At 44.4% G+C, this 20,656-nt stretch overlaps 1 protein-coding gene across 1 annotated transcript in view; it reads right to left on the bottom strand.

The window, feature by feature from the left end:
• The window catches only part of LOC127416405 (potassium voltage-gated channel subfamily H member 5-like), a 159,061-nt gene that overhangs the window by 81,102 nt on the left and 57,303 nt on the right, over positions 1–20,656 (bottom strand). Inside the window, exons 7-8 of the mRNA XM_051655754.1 lie at positions 16,500–16,592; positions 1,834–2,263 (exon numbers count right to left, since the gene is read on the bottom strand). Coding sequence (XP_051511714.1) covers positions 1,834–2,263; positions 16,500–16,592 — 523 coding nt within the window. The remainder of the gene's footprint in view (positions 1–1,833; positions 2,264–16,499; positions 16,593–20,656) is intronic.

Raw genomic sequence — 20,656 nt, 5'->3', positions numbered from 1 at the left:
ACAGTCAATTAAACTCTGCATTAATCAGCTAGTCTTTCTAATGCAATTATTATGGTTTATTGGTGCAATGTGTCTAAGCCTACTTCATCATTATTTAGTAATAGCTGGATTTGGCTAATGTAGCTACAACAGAACACGACACAATCCAACATGCTGTAGCACTGTATAATATATCCACCAAAACAAGGTCTGCTCCCCATCTGCTGTCATTTGTGCGTACAGAAAGCAGTATGCATAAACTAACCAAGCGGCAAACCAACAGCAAGTGCTGCACCACTACAAATCAGGAAACATTCAGCACTGCCATCCTCTATAACTAAACTGTTCTGAAGTCAGCAAGTACTCTAGAGTTAGCCTCCAAATTATATAATGTGTAAACAATCTTGAGTGCAGCCAGTTTTCCAATTAAAACTTTAAAGACGAAGTGTGTCATTTCTGTGCCATTAGCAGCACCAAACGAAACGAAACCAAAAGTAATGATTGTTTCCAAACAGGTTTGCCAGACATTCCTATCACCCCTTCCACTATGTCCCCTATTTGCACGGAGTCCCAAGGAGTATTTTTTTATGTAAACATGTGCTAGATGGTCTTGCTGTTTCTTTCAGCTTCCTGTGCATAAGTGCCATGTTTTTAAGTTTTTAACTTTTAAAAACATGTCTTAAGACACCTGCATTCTATTCAATTCATTGTGCTGCCTCAAGTTTTTATTTGGTCTGAACTGCCCCTTCTAGTAATCACATTAAACTGGGATAGCAGGATGTATTGTAATCGAACTGCCAATTAATATGTCAACAGTGCATTTTTTTATTTTTATTTATTTATTTTGCATAAGAACGCATTTGGTCTGAACTGCCCCTTCTAGTTGTCGCATTAAGCTGGGATAGGAGGAAGTATTGTAATCTAACTGCCAATTAATTTGTCAACAGTGCTCCGCAATATGTCTTTCATGAACTCCTGTGTTATGGAATCAGCTGTGCCATCCTTCCATGCTGACTAACACAGATGTTTGTCAGCCTCCTGGGTGCCTCTGTTTACAGTTTCAACCAAATGCTTGAAGTAATAGCTCATCCTAGTACTTAAGGATCTTTGGAGAAGGTACAATGAGATAATAGCAAGTGATTAGGCAACCAAGAGCAAAGAGTGGTGTTACTGTATGTTCTGAGGTGGTTTAAAGCATATGCTTGCTTATTCATTATTGATCAAATGTAGCAGTTCAGAAAGAGAGGATATGTTTCAGGAAATGTTTTCAAAGATGCATCAGAGGTCTTGTTGGGACATAATGCAAATGCTATTACAGATATAAAGCCTGCTAGGGCAGAAAATTGTAATATATCAAATTATATAATGTTATCTGATACCTATAAATGTGTCTGCAAAGCTTTTGAATAGCACTTAAGGTTCCTGACATGTCTTGATTGGTCTGAATGCAATAAGCACTATTCAAATGTTTTTTGGAATGTATTCCCTGTTTAGAAGACCTGCTTAGGCTGGTTTATGCTGGTTTGGTGCTGGTCTAATTGGTTGACCAACACAGCCATGCTCACTAGCAAAAGCTGATATTGCTGGTCTTTTCAACATGTGTTACATTGGATACATTTGTGCAAAAGTGACTGTCTGAGATCCAGTCAGTCTTGAGTGGTATTCAGTGAGTTTATGTGGTATTTTCAATCAAGTTATTTTAATTAAACTTACTGTAAATTATTCAAAGTCATCTTGAGGTCCTCTCAGAAAGTTGCTGAGGCCCCCTTGTGGGCCCCAGCCCCCTCACTGGAAACCACTAGTCTAGATAGAGCGTTCATGAAGCAGGGAAATTACTTAATGAATGGTACTTACAGCCCACCATCATCATGGCCACAGAGAATATCTTCTCCCCATCGGTAGTTGGAGCAATGTTTCCAAATCCAATGGTGGTGAGACTTGTCATGGTGAAATAGAGAGAAGATATGTAGAGCGTGTGCTTTCTAGGACCACCTTCCCACTGGCCAGAGCCACTGGCATTGTACCGGTATGGTGTGCCAATGCTGATAGCTAATTGATAAAGCCAGCTGTCCGTCTTGATGCTGTTGGTGGCCTCATCGATGACCTCACAATCACCAATGCTGTACCAGATGCAGGCCAGCCAATGTGCCACCAGGCCAAAGACACACACCAGTAAAACTAATACAGCAGCACCGTATTCCAGATAATGGTCCAGTTTGCGTGCCACTCGACCCAGGCGGAGCAATCGCACCACTTTCAGTGAGCTGAAGAGGCTGCTTAGACCCTGATGAAGAAAAAAAAGAGTCTATTATCAGAGAGGGTAAGAGCATATACTAGTATAAACCTCATCCTTCTTTCACTTCTTTCAAGATAAAATTGTTTCCATTTACCAAACATTCACGTCAAACATTTCTGAAGATCCTCTGCACAAATGTCTGTCTGAACACCCTATCCACCCTTTCTCCTCCTTCACTCCCACTAGCCAATCATCAGTCAGTGATCTAATTTTACATTCCAGCTCATCATCCTGTCAGTTGGACCCTGCCCCAACCTCCCTTCTTAAACACTGTGAGTCAGTCATTTCGGCACCTATTTCGCATACGATAAACACATCTCTTGCATTTGCCATTGCTCCAACTGATCTTAAAATTGCCACTGTTACACCAGTCCTTAAAGGTCCCAACTTAGATCCATCTTCACTCAGCAACTATCATCCAATCTCTAACCTGCCTTTTATATCAAAACTTCTGGAAAAAGTTGTAGCCTCCCAGTTACAATCACATCTTGCAGCTAATAATCTCTATGGCCCTTTCCAATCTGGTTTTCGCCTATTCCACAGCACTGAAACTGCTCTCTTGAAGGTTATTAATGATCTCCTCATCTCTGCTGTCTCTGGATTTCTCAGTAATCTGATGTTGCTTGACCTGAGCTCTGCTTTTGACACTGTATGCCACAAAACACTCCTTTCCCGACTTTCAGATATTGGTATTACTGGCACTGCTCTATCCTGGTTTTCTTCCTACCTCACTAACAGACAATATTTAATCTCAATTAAGAAAAACAAATCCCCTACTGCTCCTCTCACTCAGGGTATCCCCTATATTTATATATATATATATATATATATATATATATATATATATATATATATATATATATATATATATATATATATATATATATGTATATATACACACACACGTACAGTATCTATCTATCTATCTATCTATCTATCGACAGTATATATAATTCATAAGATGCACTTGAACAGCTTAGTGAAATTTTCAGGTGTAGATTTCGAGGTAAGATCTTCCATGTTCTTCTATTGCAACATGAATAATTCCAGGTTGATGGGTGTCGTAGTTCCACAGAACTGCTCTCTTAGCCTATAGCCACTTTGATCTGACACCTTTCATGTCAGATGAGGAGGAGGGGACAGGCAGCTGATAATAAAACCTCTACACTGCACATCGAAGTAGAATCTTAGGTTCCCTATCTGTCACTCACACGACGTTGTGTCGATGTAGTGACACTAGGGATCACTCTTGGGAGCCCCAAACACCTCTGATCTTTGAGAAAAGGACAATGGGAAATGGCGAGTGGAATTTGCATGCCACTCCCCCGGACATACGGGTATAAAAGGAGCTGGCTTGCAACCACTCATTCAGATTTTCTCTTCGGAGCCGAGCAGTTGTATTTCAGTGAGCTGAATTCCTCCACCGATCCATTCACCTCTACAAAAGGTTTTGGATTTACAGTGCATTACAGCGGCTTCTCCCCTTCGCACACCGGTGGAGTGCAGAGAACACCCCTGGGCACTTCGACTGTCTAAATAATTATATATTCTTGCAATAAAATAGTATATTTTCCCTACTAAAAGAGTGGCACTGAGGGAGAGCGTCTTTTTAAAGATGTCTGTGTTTATTTCCTGGTTGCGGTCGTTACCTCTCCGCTTCTGATGGCCACGATCGCTGTCTTACGTGCTTGGGCACTGCCCACGCGGAGACAGCGTTCGTGGTCGGGTCATGTTCTCACTGCGAGAGCATGACCATGGCAACATTGTGGTCACGGCTTTCCTTCGTTAGAGGGAAAGCTACCCAAGGGGCTCCCCGCCTCAGTCCTTCTACCTACGGGTTTGAGGCCGCGTCGGTTAGCACTGGGGGTGATTTGGGGACCCCAATAGGAGCTGCTCCGCTGGGTAACCCCCCACGGACCTCCCATTCCCCAGTACGCTCGTTCGCCCCGCTGGGATGAAAACCGCCGGCTCGTCTCAGGGCAAGTTCACGATCTCGTTCGGCACTCACGAAGTGAGCTCCTGCAGGCGCATCAAGCCAAGGCACTAAGAGAACTGCACAATAGTTTTTATGACCCGGGATTGATGCAGGAGCTGCGCTCGACGACCGATCTCGCCCTCCAGGTGACGAAGGTCAAGGTGCGGACTCTCGGGCAGGCGATGTCCACCCTTGAGGTCCAGGAGCGCCACCTATGGCTCAACTTGGTCAAGATGAGGGAGGCTGACAAGGTACGGTTCCTTGAAGCCCCCTTCTCCCAGATCGGCCTATTCGGCGACACCGTCGAGGACTCAGCAGTTCTCAGCGATTAAGAAGCAGACGGAGGCTATTCAGCATATCCTGCCCCAGCGCGGATCAAGGTCCTGCACCCCGTCTGGTCGTCGTCAGGGGCGTCCCCCTGCGTCGACAACACTGGCTCCGCCGCAGCCCGGGCCAGCGCCCCGGCTCCAGCGTAGAGCCACCCGCAGGAAGCAGACGCCCCCCCGTCTCACGGCCCGCCGCCAAGAACCCGAGGAAGGCTTCTAGCCACCCTGAGATGGGTGACCCAGGCACGTGGAGACCTGCTGCAGGCCTAGAGATGGTAAGCAGACCACTCCATACCCCAGTGGAGGGCCGGGAGGAGAATCCTTTGTTGCCTTTTCTTTGATTTGTCGCATGCCCGAAAGGCTGCGGTACCCACATGTTCAGAACCTCATTTCCTGGGTCACACAGCCAGTGTTTACGGGCATCGTTATTGCGATCACCGGACACTGCACATTTATGGCAGGCACAACGCCCGGGCAGTTGTGACGGATTGCGGTTCCCTCCACCCCCGTCGCTGACTGGTCCTATGGTGGGTACTCGGAGCCAGGTAAGTGCTTCGATGTCCCCAGATTCAGCACGGCCACGAGTTCAGGGTCTAAGCCCCCTCAACGTGGCGCCTCCGGCTCCGCCCAGCCACGAGACCCCACCCGCCGGTACGTCCGATGCGATTGTCTCCTTGGTCCCCCTTGCCCGGAGCTTGGGGCCGTGGCTTGCGCTCCCCAAACTGTCACGATGGCTGACCGGGACCGTGCGACTCGGCTATGCGATTCATTTCGCCACTCACCCACCCAGGTTCAGCTGTGTCCATTTTACCTCAAATGCAGCACGAGAACGCCGCTGCCCTGCCTGCAGAGATCATGTCCCTTTTGCAGAAGGACATGGTAGAGCCTGTCCCTCCAGCTGAGATGAAGAAGGGGTTCTACAGCCCCTACTTCATCGTACCATGGAAAAGCGGTGGGTTGCGGCCAATCCCTGACCTGCGAGTTCTGAACCGGGCCTTGCACAGACTCCCGTTCAAGATGCTGATGCGGAAACACATTTTTGCGAGCATCCGGCATCAGGATTGGTTCGTGGCGGTAGACCTGAAGGTCACGTATTTCAACGTCCAGTACAAGGTCCTCCCCTTCGGTTGGTCCCTGTTGCCTCGCATCTTCACGGAAGTCACAGAGGCAGCCCAGAGGTGTCCGCATCCTCAACTGTCTTAATGACTGGCTGGCTCTAGCTGACTCACGAGACTTGTTGTGTGCACATAGGGACCTGGTGCTTAGACTCCATCTTTATGATGGCGCGCCTCACGGCGAGCCCACGCAGTCAGTGCTGAACTGCCTGAAGTTGTTCAGGTGGAGCACGGCGGTCCCACTGAAGCATTTTCAGAGGCTCCTGGGGCATATGGCATCCTCGACGGCTTGAGTCACGAGATGGGCATGGCGCCATGGCACACATCGCATGGTCATCATGCCGATCTGCCGCTACATGTTCAGCCTTTGGACAGGCCTTTCATTCCTGTGGGCAGGAGTCCCCTTAGTGCAAGTACCCCAGGCACGTCGTGGTTAGGACAGATGCCACCGAGCGTGGCTGGGGCGCCATTTGCAACAGGCACGCAACCACGGGCTCCTGGACAGGGCCAAGACTGCGTTGGCATATCAACTGCCTCGAGTTGCTGGTAGTATTGCTCACTCTGCGGAGGCTTCGGCCGTTGATCCAGGACAAGCACGTGACAGTTGCATACATCAACCACCAAGGTGGCGTGCGCTCTCGTCGCATGTCTCAACTCGCCCGCCGTCTCCTCCTCTGGAGTCAGCAGCGGCTCAAGTCGTTGCTAGCCACTCACATCCCAGGCAACCTCAACGGCCCGGTGGACACGCTGTCGGCAGGTCATGCTCAGGGGAGAGTGGAGACTCCACCCCCAGGTGGTCCAGCTGATTTGGAGTTGATTCGGTCAAGCGCAGGTAGACCTGTTTGCTTCCCAGGAATCTTCCCAATGCCCGCTCTGGTATGCCCTGACCAAGGCTCCCCTCGGCACAGATGCACTGACACACAGCTGACCCCGGGGGCTACGCAAGTATGTGTTCCCCCCAGTGAGCCTACTTGCACAGATGCTGTGCAAGGTCAGGGAGGACGAGGAGCAGGTCATCCTAGTAGCACCTTACTGGCCCACCCAGACTTGGTTCTCGGACCTCACACTCCTCACGACAGTCCCCCCCCTCGGCAAATTCCCCTGAGGAAGGATATTCTTTCTCTGGACTCTCCACGTCTTGCCCTTGGACGGGACGCTGAAGACCTAAGTGGCCTACCTCCCGTGGTGGTAGACACAATCACTCAGGCTAAGGCTCCCTCTACGAGGCGCCTGTATGCCTTGAAGTGGTGTCTGTTCGCTAAGTGGTGATCTTCCCGACGCAAAGACCCCCAGAGATGCGCAGTTGGGTCAGTGCTTTCTTTCCTGCAGGAGAGGCTGCAGGGGCAGCTGTCCCCCTTCACCTTGAAGGTGTACATGGCTGCTATAGCGGCACACCACGATGCAGTTGACGGTAAGTATTTAGGGAAGCACAACCTGGTCATCAGGTTCCTTAGAGGTGCGAGGAGGACGAATCCTTCCAGACCACGTCTCGTCCCCTCGTGGGACCTCTCCGTGATCCTTTGCGGCCTACAGGGAGCTCCATTTGAGCCCCTGGAGTCAGTTGAGCTAAAGGCACTCTCCTTAAAACTGCCCTCCTGACTACGCTCACTTCCATCAAGAGGGAAGGGGACCTGCAGGCATTCTCTGTCAGTGACACGTGCCTGGATTTTAGTCCGGAATACTCTCATGTGGTCCTGAGGCCCCGACCGAGCTATATGCCCAAGGTTCCCACAACCCCGTTTAGGGATCAGGTGGTGAACCTGCAAGTGAAGCTGCCCCAGGAGGAGGCAGACCCAGCCTTTTCATTGCTGTGTCTGGTGCATGCTTTGTGCCTCTACTTGGATCACACGCAGAGCTTTAGAGGCTCTGAGCAGCTCTTTGTCTGCTTTGGAGGAAAGCGGAATGGGAGCGCTGTCTTCAAACAGAGGATCACCCACTGAGTCATTGACGCCATCACTTTGGCATATCATGCCTAGGATGTGCTGACCCCCTTGGGGCTTCGGGCACACTCCACCAGGAGTGTGGTGGCCTTCTTGGCCCTGACCAATGGCGTCTCTTTGGCAGACATCGGTAGAGCAGCGGGCTGGGCAATACCCAATACCTTTGCAAGGTTCCTCAATCTCCAGGTTGAGCCGGTTCATGCCAAGTGTTTTCAGGTATGAACAGGTAAGTTGGCGGGACAACTGGCCGGGTGTACCACTTGCGTATAGCGCCTTTCCCCTCCCGGAGGTGAAGACGTGCGCTTTTCACCCCCAGTCGTGTTCACAAAGTCGTGGACCCTGGATGTCCTTCCTCCTTAGCCCTGTGGCAGGCGAGTTTGCGGAGAAACTCATTGCCGGCCCAGCACGTGTGCTAACTTGGCCCTGTACTGGGGTAGGTGCTCCACATGCGCTGGTTACCCATATGTAACCCCGTGTGATGTATCTTCCACGAGACGGTTCCACTGTTGGTGAACCCACATTTTCCTTGGGCAGAGGCCCCTCTGCCCCCGGTCACCGTGTTTGTAGAGCTCCTCCCCCCCTGGGTAGGACTTACCAAGGGGACTTCTCCACATGAGACACTGCCGACAAGTCTTGGTAAGACCATGTGACAATTTCCTCCCCCTCGGGCAGGGTGTGGTCTCCGCTGTGTTTTCTCCTTGGGAGTGACAGCCCCCCGACGCGGACGCTATATGGCCCCCAGCTGAACAATTTTTTTTTGGGGGGAGTAGAAAGAGAAGAGGCCACGGCTGGGGCAGCCTGTACCCATTTTTGGGCAGTCGACTTGTCCCCGAGGTGCAGGGGACCTACGACGCTCGTAGGAGCGTTGGGGGAGGTTACGTGATGGCCAGGTGTGCTGGCTATGAGGCACGCAATGGCCTGCACGTCTCACACCGCCAGTCCACAGTTCAGCTAGTTGTGGCATTTTGAATAGGGATCCCTAGTGTCACTACATCGACACAACGTTGAGTGAGTGAAAGATAGGGAACGTCTTGGTTACATTCGTAACCTCTGTTCCCTGATGGAGGGAACGAGACATTGTGTCCCTCCTGCCACAATACTGAACTACCCACTGAAATGGCCGGGTCCTTGTCTCGGCTCCTCAGTACAAAACCTGAATGAGTGGTTGCGAGCCAGCTTCTTTTATACCCATATGTCCGGGGGAGTGGCATGCAAATTCCACTCGCCAATTCCCATTGGCCTTTTCTCAAAGATCAGAGGTGTTTGGGGCTCCCAAGAGTGACCCCTAGTGTCACTACATCGACACAACGTCTCGTTCCCTCCATCAGGGAGGTTATGAAAGTAGCCAAGACGTTTTTATTGATAGGGACAATTCTTTAAATTTAAGAAGACAATTAATGTATGATGTACAGTATATTGTCAAGTCTATCATTAAAGAGGTGACATGCTGGATATGACTAGTCTTGTTTGGCTCAGAAAGCAAAATAAAGATGAAGCTTTCATTCAGCTATGCCAACACACATGCACAGTCTCTCTTTAAACAAAAGTTTAAACACTGCTGGTCAATAGGGCTGTGCAGCGAAGCCATTATCTGCATTTGTATCTGTATCAAGGTTATTATAGTTTTGCATTTACAAACCAGTTTTTATTTTATACCTTTTTCAAATTTACTATAAAATTTCAGATTAGATTTAGTTAGTTTCATTAATGATTTTGTTAGTTTTAGTTTAGTTTTTATTTTGTAATCACATTTCTATTTCGCTTTTATAAATTTTAGTTTCAGTTTTAGTTTATTAAAGTTTTGTGTTAACAGAACACTTCCAGAGTGTACACCAAAGCAAGATATTTGAATTTAAGCAAAGGTAAACTTACACAATACACTTAAAGCAAAACGAAACATATTTGCACAGTTTACTTAGACTCAGCATACTTGTGCATAATAATAACATAATGGTTTGAGATTCAGTAAAGTCACAAAGAACCAAACAAAAGCAAATCAAAAGTATAAAAGTTAAATGTATGAAAATTTCAAATGAACTCAAATTCATGTTAAAAAAATAAATCTTGTTAAACTGTTGATGGTCACTCTACCGATGGTGGGTGCTCCATCACTTTGTTTATATATGTTCACATTTACTGCCTACAATATGATATGTGTCTCGTATAATCTTGAAATCCTTGGTCATCTGTTAAATATATTATGCTATCCATTCAACCACGAAGCCAGAAGCCGCTGCAGTGCAGAAATGATCCAAATATGGACATGAAGAATAAAAGTGTATCACATCAGAGACTACATGAACAGACTTCCTCATTCGGATCTATACGTGTAAACTCTATGTAAAGCGAAAAAAATTTTAGTCTGATGAAAGACTGAATATATAGATGACTACAAAAATGTATGGTTTGTCAATATTTTCCAAGCGATCGCTGGTATTTGTATAGGTTTATTGAACAGTTCTGGATCTGGCACTGGACTCAGGCTGCATATTCTAGAAATATTATGCTTTCTGCTTCATTCTATGTATGGAATACACATGAAATCAGTAAAAGAAGCAGTTATAACAACTCACTGATGATTGAAAGTAAGATATTTGCATAGACTGTGTGTAATTTGTAATGTTTACATGGGCTAATGCTAATGCTAACATGCTAGCACCTATGCCATAGTATTGCACCTGTTACCCCAGTATGCCAGCCTTCGCCACAGTAGGACCTGAAAATATTTATCGAATAAATTACTCTGACGTCATACTGCAGGAAACCGCGCCTCCGTGTTCTATCAAGCTGCAGATTTCAATGGTGGAAATAGGCAGCACTGCAGTTTTAATAATATTTTAAGCTTTATAGAATGTAATAATTAGGGATGTGCATGAGTAGTCGAATACTCCTGTATTCGTTTTGCAATAAGTATTCTAAATGTAAAAATATTATTCGAATTTTGCAAAGTTTTGCTTTGCTGGCCATATATGCAGTGAGATGCATGTTAAATCCTGAACACACAAACTAAAACTAACAGTTATAACATAATGCACTGGATGGCGCTGGTGTGGACACAAGTTGATCACATTTGATGAGCAAACCATTCTGTCAGTATATTTATATGGACACCAAAAAGCAGGTTACTGCCAGAATGTGGCTTACTGTGAGAAAGCTGGGTTCCTGTTTAAATGTACTGTATAAGCGGTGTACTCTTTACTCCCATATATGTGCAACTCGTCAGAAAGCAGCGTCCCCGTAACAACCTAATCTCCGCAACGCTTCTGTAAACAACAAACATCGCATCCGAGAAAAACTTTGCTAGCGGAGGGACATTCCATCAATTAAACCAGTGTGAATAAATGAGTATAGTTTACTGAGCATGTGGATATGCTTGTTTTTCTCAACAAAAACATAACATGAGATACAATATAAACATAACTATTATATGCTGAGTGTTTATATTTGTCCTGTATGTTAATTGCGTCAGTCTACTTTATTAGCGGTTTCTTTTTCTTCGCTTTGCATGAGCTTAAATGCTTTCATTCTGTACTTTTTTGTTTTCACGCATTGCTTGTTTTTAATGTTTTCAACAAAAAAACACAGGACATATTATAAGCTTGTTTTGGATATAATTAGAAGCTTGTTTTTTTTAAATGGTGATGCAACCTTTATGACTGAAAAAATAATTTTACAATGTCTCTTTCTCATTAATTACCTTCATTTAAATAATAGAATATTCGAGTATTTGTTTTTTATGAGCATAAATATTCGAATACTAAATTATTGATGAATGCCCATCCCTAGTAATAATGTCTGTTAATGTTAATAAAAGTTATTATAAATGGTTTACCTATGGTTTAGAGTGAAGAAAGTATGTGGGTTCTTTTTTGATATATCGGCAAAGCAAGTTTAAACTTGGTTCAATTAACCTGTATGATCATGTCGGACATGTAACAGGTTGATGAATACACATCCTCACATGTTTAACACACTTCTAAAGCCTAAGAAATGTGATATATAAAAATAAAAACTACCACTAGACATGCAATATGTGCAGGGGTGGGTTTACGATTTCTGAGGCCCCAAGCAACCGATCAACCCGGGGCCCCATTACAAACAATTTTGCTTAAAAAATAACATTAAATTGATTTTAAATCATAATTTTAAATTCATCCTATCAGCCGTTGTAGCCAAGTACATTCAAAATGTTTAGTGAAACATAAAAATCTAGTTAAAGTTAATAATGCATGTTTTCCAGTTTTCCACAATACAGTGATAAAAAAATAAATAATAATAATTTACCTGCATATATTTTTACAAAACACTCTTTTTTAATGAAACCTACTACACTCGCTAACATTTTGGAATTTAGTTTTTATTTATTATTATTATAAGCCAACAATAATTTATCGTTGTCCAGATTGTCATTATAATTTGATACAGTATTATTATTATTATTACTTTGAGGATTTGTTGTATACAATAGTAATATATTTCTGTCTTATTTAATTTACTTTCACCAGCACCTTATATTCTGATGCTGCAGTGTATTGTTCAACATGTTGCAAAGGGCTGTATTTTATGTTAGCATCATTGGCAACATTCATTACAGTATTGTAACAATAAACATACAAGGCATGGTGGCCCCTCAGCACACTATAGCAGAAGTTAAAAAACATTACCGTTTATCAAGCGCTGAAACTTTGCTTGGTGCAGAACAATCTGGAATAATGTTAAACATTGTAACAGTCATCTCTTTAAAAGCTGAACTTGTTCAGGACGTTAAATCTTTGTGACACCTGCACTAACAAAAAAAAAAAGAAGAAAAAAAAACTCAATCTAGACACATTGCAACGACTGATACAGAACGCAGGTGTCTCGACTTGTGTTTTAGAGACCTGAAGTTCTTTTTAACTTTTCACACTGTGTCTAAAAACGTGCCAGTCCTGTGAGACACTGAAGAAACAGCGAGACAGTGCAGCGGGCATGGACGTTCGTCCAGCGTGTGTTTACATAGGAAAACAATGGAAAAACAGAGCAGACCCTGGCAAAAAACTCGTTCGGTATGAACGCCCCTTATCCATTCGCACGTATCTGTGAGTGAGAGCGCGTAGACGAAACAAGTTCAGAAGGCCTGCATATTTTTTTCATAAATTACAAACCCAAACTAAAAGTCTTACTTGAAAAACTGACCCAATCCGGTGGACATCTAACATGAACAGCTCTGAGAGTGCTGACAACAGAACAACATGTGACATGCCACCCCTCAAGCGGTTTTTGCAGCGCTTTCCTACTGGGGCGGGGCCCCCGATATCCAGGGCCCCACGCAATTGCGTGGTTTGCGTGGTGGTTAAAACCGCAACTGAATATGTGTCTTCCCCACATACAATAAATAATAATATTTTACTTCAATATGATCATATTCCATATCAAAACTTAATAACAACCATTTTCGATAGAACAATATTATTTACTGCATTCAAAATAAATGCAAAGACATCATTTTCGCTGTGTGACATTATTTTTATTCACTTATCCTTTCACAAACAGTAGTCCGTGTGCTGCGGTGGTGGAGACGGGATTTGTTCCTCCTGTTATATCTGATCATATAATCATTGTTAGACAATATTTAAATTCATATCTGTCACAGCGACAGCACTTTGGAAATTAAGAACAGCCATTTGCAATCAGAGTTCGCGTGATTTCTTCATAAAAAAAGTTAATATCCGCCAACAGCTGCTGTGGGTCAATTGTGTCAAATAGAGCAGACGCGATAACAATGACAGTGACCTGTGAAATATCCATATTTATATAAAATCCTGAGTTTTCCTGATGCAACGATCAGGTGGAAATTTATAGAAGGACTAATCTCCAATAATATGTGGAAAACAGGGTGTTTCAACCCCACAAACAGCACTTCTTGGGCAGTTTCAGCACATTTTGCGCGAAGTGCCCATAGACAGCAGCTTTTTTCTGGGCAACCAAAAGAACCCGGAAGTGGCTGGTCAGATCGTTTGTTTGTAAACAGTAACTTCGTCTATAGAAGACAGTGAAAAATGATTCATGTCCGAGACGTCTTCATAAATCAGTCTTTCAGTATCAGCTAACTTCATGCACATTACATGCCACAAAGCCACTAGCAGGTGTTCAACGAAACAGCCCAATAGTGTTTGCGGCTCTGAAGATGACCACATCTCAAACACACACACAGGTCAGATTTTCCCGCCATGTGATGAGAGCTCATTGATTATGATAATGATCATTTATTTGAGAATTTTTATTTTATTTCAGTTAGTTTTTTAATAACTGCTGTTAGTTTCGTTTAGTTTTAGTTTCTTATTTATTTTCAAACATTTATTTTATTTCAGTTTACGAAAATGATTATTAATCAATAATTTTCGTTTCAGTTTTAGTTTATGAAAATAACCTTGATCTGTATCTGTTCATATGACAAAATTATCTATATCTGTCTCAGTATTCGGATAGAACCAGGTGTGGGCAGAGCTTAAAACGGAAGTGCGTCAAAACTAAATTAAATGCCCATTTTTAAATGTTACTTTTACATTTATAGTTTCTATTCACAAAATATGCCTTGTGTAGGCCTTTTCATAATAATAATAATAATTATTATTATTATTATTATTATTATTATTATTATTCTACAACTATTTTTTTTTCTTACCAGATGAAGCTGAATTTGTAGGCTACATTAAGTGTTGAATATGTTGTTAAATGTGGTTTCTCCTGGTATTTCAGATTTTAATATCTGCATGAAACAAAATTTTCGTTTATCTGTGCATGTATAACAACATTATCCTGAAGGCAGGAGGTGTCAAGCAAAATGTGAAATGTCAAGCACACATTTTGCAATGAATAATAAATACAAATTCAAACATTAAAAGTTTCAGTTTCTTCATTTTACATAAAGAGGAATATTCCTAATAGATGAATACTATATGGAGCACTGAAACCTTTATGCAGCATTTTAACTTTTTTCTGAATAAAGTCTTAACCAGATAATTTCCTTAATCGCTGATGCAGACATAAATGTGGTCAACTTTAAGAGATGGCTAGATGAGCTCCGACGTGAAATCATCATTTCAGGTCAGGAATTTAAAATCGCGCTCAGGTTTAGACTATAAATGAATACATGAGAATCACGTGTGAATGTTGTGATATATTGACATAGACATTTCAAGAAGTGGAAAGAGTATATGATGTTGTATCTTAATGTTACACTTGATAAGCTCCAGACACGCACAATTAACAGAGACCGCAAACGGTGTTGGGACCACACCCATTTGATTATATTTGCTGAGAAAAGTCCCAAAATGAAGATAATTCCAAGACAATACATTATAGTAGCAGACAAGCAAAGCATTAAATAGACACTACAAAAGATGTCAATATATATATATATATATATATATATATATATATATATATATATATATATATATTTCTTTTTTTTTTTTTCTTTTTTTTTTTTAAACATTGAACATAAGCCTATCTGCCCTACAGTTCACAGCAACCCATTTTGAAATAGTGTTTCTCAAGACTTAACTGACATTCACACAGAACACATTCTCACATTCCGTTTGCAGTATTATTTAATTTCTGGTCCATATTCACATGCGTCAGACCATTGTCTTTGGCTGTTTTGGAGTTCTGCCTCGCTGTTTTTTTAGCATCTCGCACCATGAGCACCACAATTTTTTATATTATTATTTACTTTTGATTAAATGTGAATGATGGCCGTAACATTTCTGTTGATTCTGCACAATCTGTTCTGGTCTCCAATTTTATTTTTGTATTTGTTATAAAATATCACTTTATAGTGATTTGTTCCAAATATTTCATAGCCAAAAAAATACATACTTTCTGAGCCTCTAGAAGACAACTTGAGGTAATCTTGATGATAAAATGGAATGACATGTTCTGTGCACGCACATTATGGAAGGCACAGTGAAAATGAGGGGATGAGAAGTAAGTACACCTAATTGTTGCATCCACAACAGCTTTGGAGGCAGACTGTCAGCCCAAAACTGTTTAGAAATAGTGTATACCTTACAGGTTTAATAAGCATTTTCCTGCCAAGGATTTCCGCTTTTTTGTTCCAGCTGTCATGTAATCAAAAGGCTAATTTCTCAAACATGCTTTATGTTCCTGCAAGGAGCAATTTTTCCTAGACACTGACATGGAGGAAGGAGGGTAAATATAGATGTGATTATTCTGCAATATTGCATGAAAACCTGAGGCTTTTATTGCGCTAGCAACCAAGCGATGCTAATTTTGCAAACACAGTCAATTCTCCAGGCAGAGCAGCTCCTAACGGATACTTTGCCAAGTAATTTATCATTTCAGTGGTTTCTATCTAATTTGCATCTGTGCTTATTTAGCATTTAGCTAACCATAAAGTTTTTTGTCGTTTTCTGTGAGGTGAACTTGAGCTAAACAGATGAGTAGCTGTGAAATTATTCAATTTCCCTTACTATTAGATGTGAACATTAGAAGGTTATGTGTGCTCATAACTCAGTTAGATGTGACGACCCCAGAGTTGTATCAAGGGATAATGAAAGCAACATTTTAATGGCTATTCATGAAACATGCAATGTGTGCCTGTGTCAAGACATGGGGAATGAAGCTTGTGTTGTCTAATTTGAATGGACTCACATCTAAAATCACTTTAGATAAACAAACACACTAAGGGGTGCAGCATTCAAAGCAACATTAGCATAAATTAGAGAGCCATTTAAGCTTTTTTGCTCAACACTAAATTGGGAAGAGGTTACTGCTATTGTTCAAATGAGAAATTGGGGCCAAGGAGCTATAAACAACACAAGAAAAGAGGGCAGAGTGAGGCAGTTAGAAAGAGAGCAAACTTACAGGCAACACTGAGTCCTCTGCACGCGTGGCATTCCGCGAAGAGTGGGCCGCAGCTGGCAAGTGTCCCACTGCAGAAGGGTCTGCAATGGGATCCTGTGTCAGAAAGACAGAGGCATATGTTTCAAATCAAAATATCATGGCAAACTGCACTCGCACATGCATCTAATAATCACCGAGCTGGACATTAGGATTCAAGAGACCCATTTACAGTTATTAGATCAGGACAGCAGTACACTGAACGTGTCAATGAAGAAATGATTATCAACAAAACATACTGTATGCAGGCGGGACACGTCAAAACAAGGCACTAATTTAAAAACATTTAAATGTCCCATAGCAACAACTGACATTTTCTTTGTCTTAATATGCATACTTTAAAAAAAAATGAAATAGTTCACCCAAAAAAGGAATTCTGTTATCTTTCCCCAATTTCATATTGTTACAAACTCGTATTACTTTTTTTTTCTTGACAGAATTTTCAGTTTGGGGTAAAATAACTATTTAAAGGTGAAGTGTGAATTTCTCACTAACGTCACAAATGGAAATCGCAAATATAATGACTTTCCTAAATACTTTTCCTGTCTTCCATTGGTCTGAAGAAATAAAAATAGTCCCGCCCCAAACTCACACCATTGGTTGAGCCCTTGAACATATGGAGCTACTCAGGATGCTCAAACAAACAGCCAACAGTGTTTAGACTTTTCAGGAGAATCAACCAACTGTCTCTGCATATTAGACTGGGATAGGAGAAAGAATTTAAACATTAAAAAATACACACATCACCTATAATATATACAGAAAAAGACTAGGTAGTTACAACACAAGTCCAGAAAAGTCAGGAGACTGGGTAGGCTGCCCATAGTGGGAGTCAAAGACAGAACAGTCTCAAGTCCCTTGGACAGAATCTGACAGCTGCATTTCAATCCAATGACAGGCAGCTGCACTCTTGCCAACTGCCTATGTCTTTAAATATTTATAACATACTTTGTAGACTTTTAACATCTGCAGACAAGAATTGTAACTTTTTTGCTTTTGGTTTACAATGTATTTAACAGAATATTTGCAGTGCTATCTTTTTTTACAAATAGCCTTTGTGGATTGCATGGCTCATTGCAGATCTGGCACATTGCATACTCGCCTTAACACCTCAACAATTGTCCCACTGAGGTTGTGGTTTGTGTCAGGTTCAGGAGAGAAACCGTATTTCCTGAGGGCCAACTGAGAAACCAGGATATGATATTTCAACAGCAGGTGTGGCAGAGGCCATCAGCTTTACAAAAACTCTCTCTGCTGGTAAATATGCAGTATATGCATACAAACATGCACACACAAGTATGTATATACTGTAGTGTTTACTACTGTTTACTGGTGTGAGCATTCATGCAGGAGGCAGACAACAGGATTAACTTGCTTTTTTGAATGTTTATTCTGAACTCAAGCATCAAACAGAAACGCGGGTTAAGCCCGGTGCACACTGTACGATTTTGGCTACAGTTTTGCTGTCGTAGGACAAAATCGGCAATCTTACAATGTTTAGTATGACATGCTCACAGACAGCCGATTAGTAGCCTTTGGGATGATCTTTAGCCTTCGACGAAGTTCTGGCAGTGTCACGAATTTTGCATCAAAGTCGTATAGTGTGACTGCTATTACAACAGCCAGATGAGATAGTCCACTCCTCTCTCACACCCCAATTCACTGTTTTTTTCTTTTTTTTCCTCCCGATCCAATTTTGATACCTGAATTCTGGGTATCAGCTGATGCTGATCCTAATATGATACCAGTGTTGTAGCCTGTTTTTCTTAAAATATGTGTGTAATGAGGGTCTGGCAAGTAGGATTTTAGAACCCAAATGCAGAACATTTATTAACTTCAATGAAAACAATAAAGGGCAAAATGAACGAGAACTGAGCAAAACAAGAACTAAGCAAAACAAGCAAGAACTCACCAAACAATGAAGACATCAAATAATTCAAGAGAAACGATGCTGAGGAGCCAGGACAAGGTCCGGTCATTTCAGCGGGTAGTTCAGCTTTGTGGCAGGAGGGACACAATATCTCGTTCCCTCCATCAGGGAATGGAGGTTACGCAAGTAACCAGGATGTTCCCTATCTGTCACTCACTCGACGTTGTGTCGATGTAGTGACACTAGGGGTCCCTATACAAAACGCCACAACTGGTTGAACTGTGTTACGTGAACTGGCGGAACGTCTTTTTAAAGTCGCGTCTTTTTTAAGATGCCTTTCCGATTGTGTGTTATTCCTGGTTGCGGTCGTTACCTTTCAACTTCAGATGATCACGACCGCTGTCTTTCGTGTCTGGGCGCGACCCACATGGAGGCAGCGTTCGTGGATGTTCATGTTCTCACTGACGGAACATGACCATGGCAACGTTGCGGTCAGGGCTTGCTTTCGTAAGAAAGAAAGCCACCCCAGCGGCTCCCTGCCTCGGTCCTTCTACCTACGGGTTTGAGGCCAGCGCAGCTAGCACTGGGGGCGATTTGGGGACCCCAATGGGACTGCCTCCGCCGGGTATCCCCCCGCGGACCTCCCATTCCCCAGCACGCTCGTCTGCCCCGATCAGGCTTCCGGATGAGTCCGCCGGCTCGTCTCACGGCGAGTTCGACCTCTTGTTCGGAGCCCGCGAAGCTGATGAACTCTCGAGCGCAGCATCGGAGAGCGGGCTTGTCCAGTCAGACGCAGAAGCCTCAGCTGGGCTCCCCCCTTCGGGGACGATTGCCCAGTCACAGGCTAATGCAGAGATGACGGACATGCTTTCCCGGGTGGCCGCTCAAAGCAGCCGTGCCCCGCTCCAGTGCCTTTCTCCCTGGAAGTGCACGAGGAGCTGACAAAATCGTGGGAGGCAACTTTTACTGCCCGGTCCCGATTTCTCAGTTCCCCCGCCCTCACTACCCTCGATGGCAGGGCAGCCAGGGGCTATACGGCAATTCCCTCGGTGGGTAAGGCTCTCACGGTGCACCTATGCCTGCAGAGCGCTGCCACCTGGCGTGTCACATCGTCCCTGACGGCCAAAGCCTACAGCGCTGCTGGACAAGCTGCCTCTGCCCTGCACGCCATGGCTCTCCTGCAGGTCCACCAAGCCAAGGCGCTAAAAGAACTGCACGAGGGTAGTTCCACCCCAGATCTGATGCAGGAACTGCGCTCGGCGACCGACCTCACTCTCCGAGCAATGAAGGTCACGGCGCGGTCTCTCAGGCGGACGATGTCCACATTAGTGGTCCAGGAGCACCACCTTTGGCTCAACCTGGTCGAGATGGGTGAGGCCGACAAGACACGGTTCCTTGCTGCCCCCATCTCCCAGGCTGGCCAATTCGGTGATACCATCGAGGACTTTGCCCAGCAGTTCTCGACGGTGAAGCAGCAGACGGAGGCTATCCAGCATATCCTGCCCCGGCACGGCTCAAGATCCCGCACCCCGTCTGCTCGTCACCAAGGGCGTCCTCCTGCGGTGACTGCACCAGCTCCGCCGCAGTCTGCCCCTTCGGCCCGGCCCCGGCGTGGAGCCAACCGCAGGAAGCAGATGCCACCCGTCTCAAGGCCGGCCGCCAAGAACCCACGAAGGTCATCAAAGCGCCCCTGAGACGGGCGACCCAGGGTCGACGGAACCCACTGCACTGGAGTTGGTAGTAAAACCACTCCATCCCCCAGTGGAGGGCCGGGTGAAGAATCTTTTGTTGCCATTTCATTTGATGCGGTACCCAACAGTTCAGCAAAAGAGCGGTTTCCTCCTTCCCTGGGTCACATACCCGGTGTGCATGGTCGTCATCACGACCACCAACCACCTTTTTTCCTTGCAGGATTGGTGCTCCAGCGGCGGTCTCCCCACCCCTGCGTGCCCAGCTGTGGCACACATCCGCCCCCGATGTGACAGTCTCCACGGGTTGTGAGGACAGGCCTCTTCCTCCCCCGTCCCAGGCTGTTCCGGGGTGGTCACAAGGAGTCAGGTAAGTGCTTCGATGTCCCTAGACTCAGCACGGCCACGACATGGTGTGGCACCTCGAGCTCCGCCCCGGCGCGAGGCCCACCTGCCGGTATGTCCGACGACATTGTCCCTTTGGTCCCCCTCACGCGGAACTTGGATGCGTGGCTTGCGCTTTCCAATCCATCGCAATGGCTGGTCCGGACCGTCCGACTCGG

Source organism: Myxocyprinus asiaticus, chromosome 25, assembly GCF_019703515.2.
Source record: "Myxocyprinus asiaticus isolate MX2 ecotype Aquarium Trade chromosome 25, UBuf_Myxa_2, whole genome shotgun sequence".
In the NCBI taxonomy this organism is placed as follows: Eukaryota; Metazoa; Chordata; class Actinopteri; order Cypriniformes; family Catostomidae; genus Myxocyprinus; species Myxocyprinus asiaticus.
Note: the sequence above shows the minus strand (reverse complement) of the source record. Positions and strands in the feature narration are given on the sequence as shown.